General features: G+C 35.7%; 1 protein-coding gene across 11 annotated transcripts in view; it reads right to left on the minus strand.

Annotated features, from left to right (window-relative positions):
* Positions 1-14,318, minus strand: part of ESRRG (estrogen related receptor gamma) — a 379,837-nt gene that overhangs the window by 38,096 nt on the left and 327,423 nt on the right. For all 11 annotated transcript variants that reach the window (XM_042895246.1, XM_042895244.1, XM_042895238.1 and 8 more), the window contains 2 exons: positions 10,415-10,525; positions 5,788-5,949 (listed from right to left, as the gene is read on the minus strand). In XM_042895246.1, coding sequence (XP_042751180.1) covers positions 5,788-5,949; positions 10,415-10,525 — 273 coding nt within the window. The remainder of the gene's footprint in view (positions 1-5,787; positions 5,950-10,414; positions 10,526-14,318) is intronic.

Here is a 14,318-nt window from a genome sequence, read left to right on the forward strand (position 1 = left end):
CAGTGGGATAGCTGAACTGCTAGCATTGTAGGAAGACCACTGGTCTCTGTTTCACAGAAGAATTGGGATCAGTATGATGATTTAAACTCTGGCAGTGCTGGAAGATCTACCCACACTAATGCTCGAAAATAAAACTGATAATCAGTTGCTGATTTCCCAGATTGTGCAAAATTAGTGACCTATGTGAAAGATGTCTGTTGCTTCTAAGAAATCTCTTGGCTCAAATTTGTACCTGTAAGGCCTAGAGAATGATATCCCTCAGGTGATGTATGTCGTGCAAGCTGTGGGTTCAAGAACACTCCTGTCGTACGAAAAGCATGCCTGACTGCCATAATTAGTCTGTGTTTGTAGAAGAAGTTAAAAGAAGAGCAGATAGTGGGCATTTGATAAATGGAAGGCAAAGACAACTTGCAAAATGTCCAAGATAGCACACCGATAAAGGGCAGGATGTCCTGATTCCCCAGGAGGCTCAAGTTATTATCACTACAAACCTCCTAGTCAGCATGAAACAGCTCATACTCCATTCCTTGTTACATGAGCAGTAAACATGACATTTCCATATCCACCTGTCTCTGAAACTGGGTGACCCTGGGACAGGGAACTCTAGATGGCTGTTGTCTGCAGTGGGCCTCAATTCAGTTGGCAGCACAAGAGAGTACAGGAGGTCTCAACCTCAGGTGAAGCAACTAATTTTACAGCAGTGAGATGGTATGGACATATAAGATGACATCAATTTCCCCTGAAGAGCTTTGATTCTGTATTAGATGCCTCAATAACAATCCAGAGAAGGATCTGGATGTAGCAAAAACATAGGCTACAACATAGCATTTCATCCTGTCTTCAGAATACCACTGACATAAATACTACCATGAAATAATATTCAGAACTTTTTAATTAATACCCTGTTGTATGTTAACTAAGACGTAGATACAGCTACAAGTATGTGCATGAGAACAGGTACGTACATACCCAGTTTATATCCGCACCACGTATCTTCCCTGAACATTAGCTTTCCTAAAGTAATTATGGTCAACTTTTTTTCTGTATTGTTACCTATATGGCGTGGCACTTCTGGAACAAATGACAAGTAAAGGGCATTTTGGAAATGACAGCTCTACAGCAAATCATGTTCCTGTTCAGTATTAAAATGTTAAAGCATACCCCTGAGAGCTGCTCTGGAAAGGAAAGCTTAAATATTGTCCTCCACGAAAAGTATGCTGGAACAATAATGTTTCATAAAACATTAACATTAGCACTAAAATATTCAAAACATCCTTGGATTTGCTCCATCAAAATCATGCCCTCCTTTTTTTTCCCTTTAATACTGGCACCAGTGGCAGTATCAGTTTGTAACTGTTCCCCTTGAACACTGTTACTGCTAGCAAAACACGGACACAGTTGAAGACAAGCAGGCTTGTTTTACTAAATAATGTAACTAGTTATTTTTGATGTATTAGTCTGATTTACTATTTCAAAACAAATTTTTCATTTTAAGTGCAAAAAGTTGATTTCTATGGTCTGGTTGATGCTTTTTCATGCATGCAAATTTTTTAGAGAACATTTTGTCTTTAGCTTCCTGTTATGCACATTTTTAAGAGCTTAATGTTTCCTGCCTCCACTTAATATGAAAAGAACATTGCACGTTTTTGCTGAATGTCAATGAGATAGTTACATTACAGAGATTGTGTCTAAACGACTCTGAAACTGTGGCTGGATATTAGTAGAATTCTACCCCATATCAGAAAAGAGTTTAAATACAAGCAATTTCAAATGAAATGGGTCCTCTCAAAAATACAAAACAAAAGATGGGAAACTCAACCATCAGCAAATACTTATTTAAGTGATAAAGAAAAATATAGTAAATACAAATAAAATATAATCAAACAGTGTACAACAAAAGCCTTGCAGAGGCTTCAGAAATATATTTACAATTTATTTAGGTCGCTTAATAAAGGTTTTGTCTCATCAGGCAGTAGATGAAGCAGCATCAGTCTCTCCCTAAACACCTTCAGTATTTTCCTAACGAAGTTACAGTACATCGGAATATTTTAATCTGACACAAAGAACAACAATAGATCTGACTGCTGGGCTGATAATCTTCTTATCACACCCTGTGAAACCTAGCTCTAATATTTGACTGAGCCTCCATTACTCGGCAACACATTCTAAAAAGGCCAACAATGGAGAGAGAATGAAGTGGAGTGTGGAAGTACCTCCATATCTACATAAAAGAGATTAGAGGCGACAGCGTTCCATTTTACAGCTCAATCATATTGTGTTAGCATGCGCTTATCCGAGCGCGGATGAAATTGAAAGAGAAATAAAAAAGAGTCAGGCAGATAGGAACCAGAAAAGCGAGGCATGAGCAATTTCCAAGGATATAAAAGGATGCTAATGGTGGGGCCCTGTCATTCTTAAAAAGGGCTATTAGGGCACCATCATCTGTTCTTGTGCCCTTACGCTCCTGTAACTAAAGTCAAGCATTTCCTAATGCCATTGTGATCTTTTTCTTCTTCAGATAAGACATGGTCATGTTTCATAACAACACACTTTCCATTTATTTGATTTATAAATGCAAGGTAACTAATTCTATTTACTGATAAAGGCTTTCCATATATATTTTTCTTTCAATATTTCCTTTTGTTGTTGGCATAGACTTTTTACTCAATAAAAGCAACTATTGAAAATGTTTCCAATAGCACAAAAATACTAATGATTTTATGAAAGCATTCAAACTTTGCATAATTCTAAAACAATTTTTAGTCTGTGATCGCAATGGGAAATGGCTGGCTAGGGGAGAATGCATACTGTATTATCTTTTTATAGATAATCTCATTAAAGGACTTTTTGTTAGAACAGCAAAAACATCATTTTGTTTCCTTCCACAAACACAGATTTTACTTTGAATTACAATGTTTTACAGCCAAGATCTTTAGTTGTTATTATGCACCTGATATATAAGGGCCTTTAATTACACTAAACCTTAAGAAATCACTATAGCAAAGAAAGATTTGCTGATTGCTGATTTGCTGTGCTAGGCACAAATTCACCACAGGTGTAATTAATTCATTCCAAAAGATTTACACTGAAGATTTACTTGCTATGTGAATCTGCCAAGAACTTTCATGCATTCTGTATCCTTTTTCTAACTTATCCTTTTTCCAGTTTTGTTTCTTTACTGTCCAGGTTAACATTTGCTATCTCAGACAATGGGCAGCTAGCATCAGTCTGGGCTTTTCTACAAGTTGCTTTATACCAGACATCAACTGAGCATACACAATGCAAGTTTAGCAGCACACCATCAGTCAAAACCAGGCTATAACAGCTCATCACATTTGCCCTTTACCATGTCAAGGCCTTTTGCATTTTGATTTTTGTGATCGAATGCCAGACAACAAGCAGAGATTTTATCACTATCCTGTTACCAGAAGGCTTATAAACAGACTGCTTTTTCTTCTTGCTTAATGTATTAAGTTTTTTGTCCACATCTAGATAATGTCAAGTCAGTAAACTCAGTATGGTTTTCCACGGCAGGTGTGCTGAGTTTACCCTGTAATAAAGACCTGTCTCATGTCAGAAATATTCTTCAACCAGTTCAGACTTTAAATTTGCAATGCCACTTTAGAGCATCCAGTACCTTCTTCATGCTAACCAAAGACATCATTTTAAAGGCTAATCAGACTTATCTCTCTGCTCTTCCTACCCCTCCAGCCAAACTAAAGCTACGTAACATGTTCACAAATCAAGCTGACAAAAGTTTCCTTGCAACTACTACACACTGTAACCAACTTCTTTGAGAACTGTTCTATTTTGGCTAAGGTGATGTGGGTATCTTCCAAAGATGAAGCTCAAACTCACCTGTTTAACTCATTTTGACTTAATTTGGGGTGCTTTATTAAGAAGCAGTGTAAGACAAAGTAGCTAGTATAATATAGAGTGATGTTTAAATTAGTTTACAATTTGCTTGGGCTCATCTAGAACTGCTCTGAACAAAGCCATTCAGAAATGTCAGCTGTGTTCCTAACCACTGTAACAAATTGTTGCCTGAACGCTGCACACCTAATGACTTCAAATTAGCTTCACTGCGATATTGCCTGACAGTTCGTTACGACTGTTAGCAACATAGCTGGCGTATCATGACCAATAAATTGGTTTCACTGTGGGCTGGGAAAGGGACTTCCATCAATTTGATTAAAGAAATTACTGTAGCATTCAAAGCATAAAGACAAACTAGTTTAAGGAGACAGAAATAAGTTAACTGTACCAGAAAAACACTGCTTATGATACAAAAGCTTGTTTATAGACCATTTACAGCAGAGAATGACTAAATTTCAACAGTGTGGTCTACAGACTATTTTACAATCTATAGGCTGTTGTCTTTCATCTATAGTAAAATAAGTTTCCGTAAACATACACATTATTTTATTGTTATTATTTGTTAGTATCTCTTATTTATCAGAGATTACTCAGAAGCACCTACCAGAACGCCTGAGGTCTTGACTGGTTATCATAAAGGAAAAACACAAAAACCCAAAACCCAAGAGCCAATCCTTACCTGAAGTTAATGTTTGTTCAATGATAAATATCAGAGAATTCTAGGAAAAAGGTAAAAAACTGGAGTATAGAAACCATGTGTTCTACTTGTATGAATGAAGACGACTCAATGCTTTCACTTTTGTTTCTACTAATAACAGATGTCTATTTCTCTGTGATTTCTTTTGATGTTAACAATAAAATATATTTAGCTATAATAAAAAGATGACTGGCTGCAGTATTTACTCTTTAATTAATCTTAGGTATCCCAAAAGCATGTTGAAAATGAGGAAGTTGTATTACTCAAAGGAATTAAAGAAAATCAGTTCTTATTCTCCATAGGCTTCATTACTGAAATTAGAAAACCAATAAGCTGATGAAAACACAAACATGCCCACTTATCTGCCTGACTGGAAAAATACCTTCAGGAACAAGAAAAAAAGACAATATTTTCTGTGCTACTTTGCCGTTTGTGGAAGGCAACAGACTGAGAATCGTGGATACTCCCTACAAACTTATTTATTTACCCTCAAAAGAGACACAAATACCTCTGCATTGATGGAAAACATAACCCAAATATTATCTGAAGAAATCACTGATCTTGTAAGAGACTACTGTTGATGACTCTGCTTTTCTGGCCAGGTAGCTTTACAAACATGAGCATGTAGACAACCCAGTCCATTTCATGCAGACAAAGGAACGACCAAGCTATTGGAAGATATCTTTTGGTACAATTCAGTTACTTCTATTGAACTATTAACATAAACCAGTTCTCACACTAGCTAATTTAAAGAAGAGCAATTCCTCTGTGCTATGCCAAAACAAAACTGACTTTTTGCAGTTCCCCTGGTCAGTGTCAGGTAGCACAGTCTTTGTAAAACAGATGAGCTAGATTTACATTTGACTCCTGCTGAATTAGATGATGACTTCAGAGCGCCTACACTACTCTTCATATCAGGCTCCAGTAGCAAGTTTATGTCAATAAAAATAACATTTAAAAAAAAAGTCTCACTTAGTGGCATGTAAAAATTACAATTGTGGTAACACTCATAGCAAGAATAACACCATTTCCAAGCTAAGGTATAATAACATCTAACCTATGTCCTATGTGAATCATCTGGAGCCTTAAGAAAATTTCATGCATTGTACTGGGAGAACAAATCACTTTTTTTTTTTTTTTTTTTTAAACCAGAGCATAACAATGGATGTCATGATTTATGTATGTAATTTATTTGCAATAAATACTGTATGTACCTGGAATATGCTTAGCCCATCCAATGATCACCACCAGTTCTCTGTCTGCCAGGTCACAAAGAGTGGTAAGTGCTTTGATGTCACTGTCTGGAACAGTGGGGTCAGGCATCGCATAGATCTTCTCTGGTTCAGCCACCAGCAAATGGGAGACAATCTTGTTATCTGTAAAAATGGCCCAGAACAGTACAAGATCACGAGTAGCATCATTCTACTTTTCAAACAGATGGCTCATGTTTCAATGCACATAAGAATTTGTCTTAAGATATGGGACCCAATTAAACATTATTGCAGTTTCACTGGCTTCAACAAGCAGTTACAGCACAGACAAATCTGATCCATTCACAATGTTTATTGAACTAGACGTGTATGTAAAAATGAAAATTTAATGGAACACAGAAATATGTGATCACCTCCTTCATGCTTTAGAATGCATTTTTGACTATGCAAATAGAAAAGTTTTTCCTTTGTCTGATTACCTTCAAAACCAAAATATCCATACCAACAGCATTTGGAATGGTAATCTATAATAAAGTAATAAAATAATTATTTAGTCCATGAAATTTGCAACTTCTGCCAGTGATTCCAACTGTCATTCTCTGATTCAGGTGTTTTCATTGAACCATTGTAATAGAAGCAATCCTAGACTTCCTCGGTGCTTATTATCCCATAAATTGTATATTATGGGTATTATGCCTGCTAAAATACTGGTAACGAACCAGTACTCTTTAGGGCCTAATCCTGTGAGAAAAGTGAGTATAGTCAAATACTTGCTTTTCAGTGATACACACATATTTAGAATCATGTATAAAATCAGCTTCTTTAATACAAATGTATAAATATTTAAAAATAGAATGATAATTTCTCACTTCCAGTTGGGAAAATCTAATAAAAGCAATGAGATTGAAGAGTGCAAAACTAGGAAGAAACAAGAACAGATGTAGATCCTACCTTTGAAAACTGTTTTTGTGCAAAGAATGATACTTTGTCATATGCACACATGTATTATCTTTTATCTATATATAATTCATGTGTTTAAAATTTCACCCATGTGAATATATATATATATATATATATATATTTTAGATAAGCAATTAAGTTATAAGTAAAACTGAAAGCAAAGAGTGGAAAAGCCTGGGAGATTTACAGCATAGGGTTGCCATTCTATACTAAGAGAAACAAAATATGAGCATTATAGCCACATACAGCTACAACGGAAATATCTTGTCATCATGCAGGAGCCTGAATTGTCACTCTGAGAGAATAGAACTGAAAAATGGGAAAATTAACTAATTCATCAAGCCTTCTAATGCAGCACAGATCATTTTAATTCCAAATATATTTACATTTTTTTTTTTACCTTTTTATGGTATCTTCTCAATTGCACCACCAGAAATTCAAGCCCAAACAGCACCCTTTAGTGAATTTAAACTAATTGGTTCCTTTCTTATGATAAAAAATAATGGAGCTTGATATAAATGAGATTCCACTGGGAGAAGATACAAAGCACTGCAGAGAAAGCTCTTAGAATTAGTATTACTTTCCTTTTCTGCATTTAAGTCACAAGCTGGACCACACTGTCCTCCTATGGAGAAATGCAGTGCAAGCTGGCAGTGAAGTAACTTGCCCAGGAGTGTCAGAGGGGTTCCCTATCAGTCCATGACAGATCTCCATAAAACACTCACTTGATTCTGATTTCTGATACTTTATGGCTAGTTTGTGACATAGGCTCCTTGATTCTGATCTACTGTCTCTACAATTTTTGCCTTATTCCAGATTTGTGTGTCAGAAGTTGTGATATATGCTAGCCCTTCATAAAATGAGTACTACATAGAAGAGCCAACTGGAAACCATCACATCAAGTATGTTTTATTACAAGAGGATATATTCATATTTTATAGAAACTATAGGAACTATGCCAACTGAGTAATTCTTGATCTCAATATTCTACTGATTATCAAACTGATTAATGAGAAATTGTACTCTTATTTAGAGATGACAGATGGTAATTTTTAACTTATATTGGCAAAAAGCCTTTGCACATCTTTTTTTATTTTTATAAGCAGTCTTTCCTTAGCCTTTTTAGTTTTATGCAGTTCGTCATGTTCTTAAGTGAGAAAAAAGTGCTTCTCTCAAAATTCCAGTTTTATATTTTTGCAAAGTAAGATAAAATGACTTTTAAATATCAAAACATCAATTTGAGAACCTCAACTTTGCTGCTTTTTTAACTAATGATAAACAAATGAAGTAGGACTCCTGTTCCTAAGTTCTGTATTTTCCCTGTAAACAGAAGTAGTAGCTAAATAACTTTTTTTTTTTTTTTTCTCTTTTTTAAAATGAGGCTCCCCATCAATGGCTTTTTGTAAATGAGTCAGTAATATTGTATATTTTGGCTTATGACTCAAACATCTCAAAACCTTTTACTTTCACAATCAACAAGATCTACAGACAGGCCATGAGATTTCATGGTGAAGCTGGAAAACAGAATTCAGGACATAAAATCTTCCAAACACCTGATCTTTCTCTATAGGGAAAAGAACTACGTGTACTGAAGCATGTGGTACTATATGACATAGGGAAATTCTGAATGAACTCAGAAAGCCCCATCACTCGGGAAACTGAATAGCCATGAGCACTGTTTCTAGGTAAATCTTATTTAATGTTTCCCTAATTAGAATCAATAGAACCCAATTTTCATTCCCATGCCTTTGTTATGCACGAACTATCAGTCAGGGTCCAGAAAATCTCCCAGGCTACTTCCACACAAAACCGATTCAACTGTTTCAAGTCTTGACACTTATCTGACAGGATCTGAAAATTAAGTTTTATAAATGTTTGTTACAAAAATGTTTGTAATTAGACAAGATGAGGAAAATGAAGGGAGGCATTCAGATAATGAGTAATGATTTATAAGGAGGTTAGTTTATCTCAGACAAATGGAGCTTACAGAAATTGGTGTAGTTATCGTCTTAGAGGTAATGCAATGCACTACTTTGCAGTAATCTCGGGTTTACAGAGATTCTTGTGTTTCAGTACAAGAGTTTTAACCTCCTTTGTATCAAAGGGCTTGGGTTTGTTTTTTTTTTCTTTTTTTTTTTTTTTCCCCTGCTTGGTTTTGGCTTTTTGGTATGCTAGGCTATCAGCATTTCTACTCAATGACAATATCAAGTAAATGAAAAACTGACAATCTGTGCACCCAGGAAAACTAAACCTCTAATGAAATTAAGCATTAGAGTTTATTAAATTTTATTGTATTATCAGAAAGTTTTTATTATAATGTGCAAAATCTGCTTAGTGCAGCCCTAGATTGTATTTACAGAACGGTGGGACAGCTTATGTAGGCTGAGTAGAAGATGCCAGATTGGACAATTGAAGGAATATAATCAGCATAATGTTTTTTGGAAAGGCAAAAGGAAACTATGCCATATGTTCACTTAAGCCTTAATTTTATATAAAACTGGCTGTTTTTTCTTTGACACAGCTAAAATGCCCTTTCACTTACAGTTCAAAGACTGTTTATTTGCTCCCGAGAACCCCATATGCTCAAACGTATTGCACACAGCACTGTCCCCTACTGGGGAACATGTTCTGAAACAAATTCCATTTTCTATACAGCCAGGTATTTTCAAGAGACTAAAATTGAAGTGCGTGTTGTCTTTTTCTGTCAGATGCAGAGTGGGAGATGGAAATGCAAAAGAAGGAGGAGTATTCTCTCCTTATTTGTCTGGTTTATTTCTCTACTTTTAAGAGCAAATTAACCTCTCTAACACAAGCAACTGGATGCGTGAATTCTGATTTGAATTTGAAGTTTACAGCCATTAATACAGACTGTATGCCTTTGCAAGCTAATACACGAGCATCTTGCACTACAGCTATAATGCTATTAAATTTACTTCATGGAATTAGTACAGTCACTGCTCGAGTTTATATAAGCTGCAAAGCAAAACCCCTAACTATTTTTAGTTAATCGCAAAGAGGATGGAACTTGTATTTTGGCAATGAGATGATCAGCTCTCTCTCTCTCTTTTAATTTCAGCCTGGCAAGATAAAATCAAGGACACCATGAAAACAAAACAACAACACACACAAAAAACCACCACAATGCTTATAAGGGCACTAGAGCCCTAACAACCAATCTATGCTTGTTAATAGTGTGGCATATTGCTGTTTTAATCTAATGCTAGGTAATATGTTAATCTATGAGTATAAATTAATGAGGCTCTTAATGTATTTTCATTGGGATGTTGAGCAGTCAAACTCATTTAGTTAGTGAAAACTACAAAAATCACTTTCTTGTGAAATCTGAAACTAGAAGCTTCAATGAACTAATGATGGCAGTATGAACCATTTTATATACTACTGAAAATAAAGATAACACATAAATGTAAAATTTGCACTGCATAAACGATACTTTTATACACTTCCACTGGTAGGAATGTTCTGTGTTCGACTCCGCTTGAGAAAGGATGAGCATGTTTAAAACAAAGTAGGTTAACAGCTAAATGGCTATTGCATTCATGGTAATATCTTCTGCCCACAATCTTGCCCCAGTCAGAAGGTGCCCAGCAAAGAGGGCTACGAGTCAATCCCTTGCATTCAAAGAGAAATTTCATTTATCTGGTGTACTCACATGGCTTTTTTGCTGGCTGAACTAGCTGAGGGTTCAGGTATGGGCTATTCTCTGCATCTATTCTGCGCTTGTACTTCTGGCGACCTCCACGTACTCTATCTAGGCGGACACCTACGTTGGGAAAATAAGCAAACATGACATTAAATGTATTATAAAGATAATTTTAACAAAGCAATCTTCTAACTACTGCCTTTCAAGATTTATTTAAAGTGTGTGTTTATTTCAAACAGTAATTTTAGAAGCGAAGCAAGGAAAAGCAGCACTGCAAGTATTTGAAAGCTGTTTTTACACATGATTTTTACACATAAGACTAAATATAAAACAATTTCCTGTTTAGTGAAAATCATTTGTTCAATTTTACATAGTATTAATAACAGCTAAGGAGTTTAGATTCCATTACGAGAAAGTTTAAGCTTAAGTCTTCTTCAGCAGATGCAAAAATTCAAAGCTGTAACAAAAACCATTAATATACAAAGCTAACATTATGAGGACGAAATATAGAGAGAATTAGAACTTCAGAAAAAAACTGGTGCTATGTACAGTCTAAAGAAGTCAAAAACATTGTTTTTAAGTATCGTGGCCAGAGAACACAAAGTAAGTACCTTAGTAAAATAAGGACCTGCATATGGATTAAAAACCCAAAATGGTGCATGAGAGTTTGAAAGAAGTTGTATAGGCGTTCATTTATGTCAGCAATAATGAATTAACATCTGTAGTTTACTTTCAAATTGTCCATTGCTTCAATAAAGCATTCCGATGCCTATTTGGTACACAAAGAGAGGAGCTTGCTTTCCTAAAATAAACCATAGGTGTTCTGATAGACAAAACAAGAAAGAGGGATAAGGATGGCGGATCCTACAAAACAATGAAGCGTTTTTACTTCTGAGACAACAGATTTTCCTACAACCATGAAAAACGTCAGTATATACTTTTCTATTGCCATTATTATGCTCTACACTACTATTTCCCATCTCCTTGCTCTCTTCCTCATTGGAAACAGCTCCAGAATGGGCTTCTGGGCTGTGGGGAAGCTACCACCAAAGTAATTACAGTTTATGTGCGTAAGAAGATGACAGCATCGAATTTATGCACTGCCAATCAACAGGGAAACACCTGTCACTACTCTTCCATTCTGAAAAAATAAAGAGAATTGACTGGGTTTTGGTAGAAAAAATGCCATTTTATCAAACAGCCGCGAATCCAAAGCTAGATCTCGTTTTTTGGCTTTAACTCTTTTTCTTCTATATCTCTTGTGTATCTCTTCCTTTTCCTGTCCTATCTTCCACTCTCTGACCTGGCATGACACCAGCCTGCAAGAGCACACAGTAACTGAACCAAGGAAGATGGCCTTTAATTTTGTACTCTCATACTTGGAGTGAAGGCATTGCACACATGGTGTTTTCATTTCCCTAGAAGAGCCATTAATGTCTGTGAAGGTGAAACACAGAACTTGGCTTAAGGTCCCAACTAATGCCTGTGACCAGAATGCAGTGCACTGGCCATAGTAACAGTGCTCATGTTTTTGGCTCACCAGGATGTTTGGTAGTGATCACCTGCATGTCACGGTAAAATCTGGTTTAATTCACTGTAGAAGGCTGTGCATTTAACTCTCCTGACTTACTAATTATATTTCTTATTGTACTTTACCAATTACACTTTTGTGAATAAAATTATGCAAACAATAAAACTAACCAATCACACAACCCAAACAAATCAATATATAATTATGGGAAAAAAAATCTTACTTATAGTATTCATCTTTGTCATCATCAAGCTTTTGACTGGTTGTTGGTCTAAAGTATTTGATACAAATTCATAGTAAACACACCTTTAAAAACAAGCAGCAAAAGACCAAGCTTTGACAGTAGAATATTCAGAAATAGGCAAAGCATTAGAACAAGACATGATATTGGTGGGATTACAAAAAAGTCTGCCCAGCATTTGAAGAAAAGTAGATAGAAAATGATTTCTGCATAATTCAGATGCTATCTTTCTTTCTGTTTGGGAACAGATTTCATAGTGATAAAGATGGATAGCACCAGACAGAAGTATGTTTAATCAAAAAGTAATGGAACTGAAGCTTAAATTAAAATAATATAAATCTACCAAGATGAACAATTTTTTTTTTTACCTCCCCTGCATTTGCAGATACACACTCAAGCCATTCACATAGTCAGTGAAAGGGAACACAGAAAAATATCACAAAACTGTATGTAGAACCATGTACTCACTTTTATACATACATATATACTATTAATCATAGCTATTTGTTGAAAAAAGAAAAGCAGTTAGTTCTGCACAATTTTAAATTACACAAATAAAGTATAACCAATTCCAATTTTAAAGCAAAAACATTTTTAAAGCAAAAGAATATAAATTAGAGGTTTATAACCCTTTAATTAAAACTGATAAGGATCTTCTAAGCTTTCCTCTCAAGTAAATTTTTCAACACCAACTTCTTGGATTAATCTAACACATGCTAAATGGTATGTTACTTCCCAAGAGCCTTTATAGGAAAAACAATGCAAGATACTCCTTCATGAAGGATACCAGCTTCATATTTAGTAAAAACTTACGGTAGTTTGGAAGATAGCAAACTGAAATCCAGAGGTTCGTAAGTCTGTACATTTTTTTTCCTATAACTGCCATAGCTTGCATAAGAAAATTCATTACAAGAAGTTACATTTATCTGATTTCAAAATGATAACAGCTGATGCCTTCTATATTAAAAAAAAACAAAACAAAAAAAAACGCAATTCTGTTGAGAAAGCCTGAGATCTTCATCACAGTTAATTGCTCTAATTCAAAGCATACTCTTTACTTAGATTATTAAAGAGGATATTGTGGCATCTACCTACAGCACAGGGGGATGTTAAGCAGACTCCTGACTTAGTGTAGCAGTATGTGACTTGCCAGGAACAGCTCAGAGACAGCAGCTTAGTTCACTCACCCTATCAGTGTCCCCAGCTGTAAAGTGTAAAGAAAGGTACCCATCCCATCTATATAAACTAACATCAGAGCTGAGAATGGGCTGCACTGAGGTACCATCGTTACAGTTGTTTAGGGTTAAAATTTCCATTAGTATCAGTGAACAAAGTTCCACTGAAGACAGCACTGAGCTTCGTTTTGAAATTCTTCAGCAGAAAAACAAAACCCCAAATGAGAATAACAAGGCTGACCACACAGAGTCTTATTTTGGTACCAACAGAAAGAACACTCCTGCTACCATTTATAATGTGACTTCAACAGTCAAGTGCAATACATTCACTTCATGTCTTAGAACAAACACAACTCATGAGCTCATCAAGCTCATCTTGGCACAAAGGTTGTCAGCTGCTTACCAACATAGAACAGAATGATACTGGGCACAAACTCTCTAAAGAGAAAGCATCCACGGAGTCTTGCACAGAAATAATTGAAGACTAGCTGCAGAAATGAGCCACCCTCCAGAAATTTCCATCCAAACAAACTTAACACAGGCAAATCTGAACTCTCCATTTTCACCTGTTTTAAGTTGCCTATTCTTCCCTCACCAATGCTGTTGCATGTTGTTATTCCTTTTCTGTACTACTTTTCTCACACCGCCCTGAAGCATTCACTTGTGACAGGTACCCCACTGTGACCAGCATTACATAATCACAAAGAGTGCCCTTGTCCCAACACATCATTCGTTTTGTGATTCACGTCCTCAATATGATAATCATTTCTAACTATCTGTTATTTTTCTACACAGATCCAAGCAGTGCTCCAATTATATCATGAATTCCTTCATAATTTGCCTCTCTTCCTCTAACACAGCACTCTGTATGGAGTATGTATCTTCCCATCTCATTTTCTGGGATACATAACTGGGTAAGGTCCATTTTATGCAGCTGCTTGTAAGATTTTTGCATTGCTTGAAATT

Source organism: Lagopus leucura, unplaced genomic scaffold (assembly GCF_019238085.1).
Source record: "Lagopus leucura isolate 7727_CA_CO unplaced genomic scaffold, USGS_WTPT01 Super-Scaffold_73, whole genome shotgun sequence".
Taxonomy (NCBI): domain Eukaryota; kingdom Metazoa; phylum Chordata; class Aves; order Galliformes; family Phasianidae; genus Lagopus; species Lagopus leucura.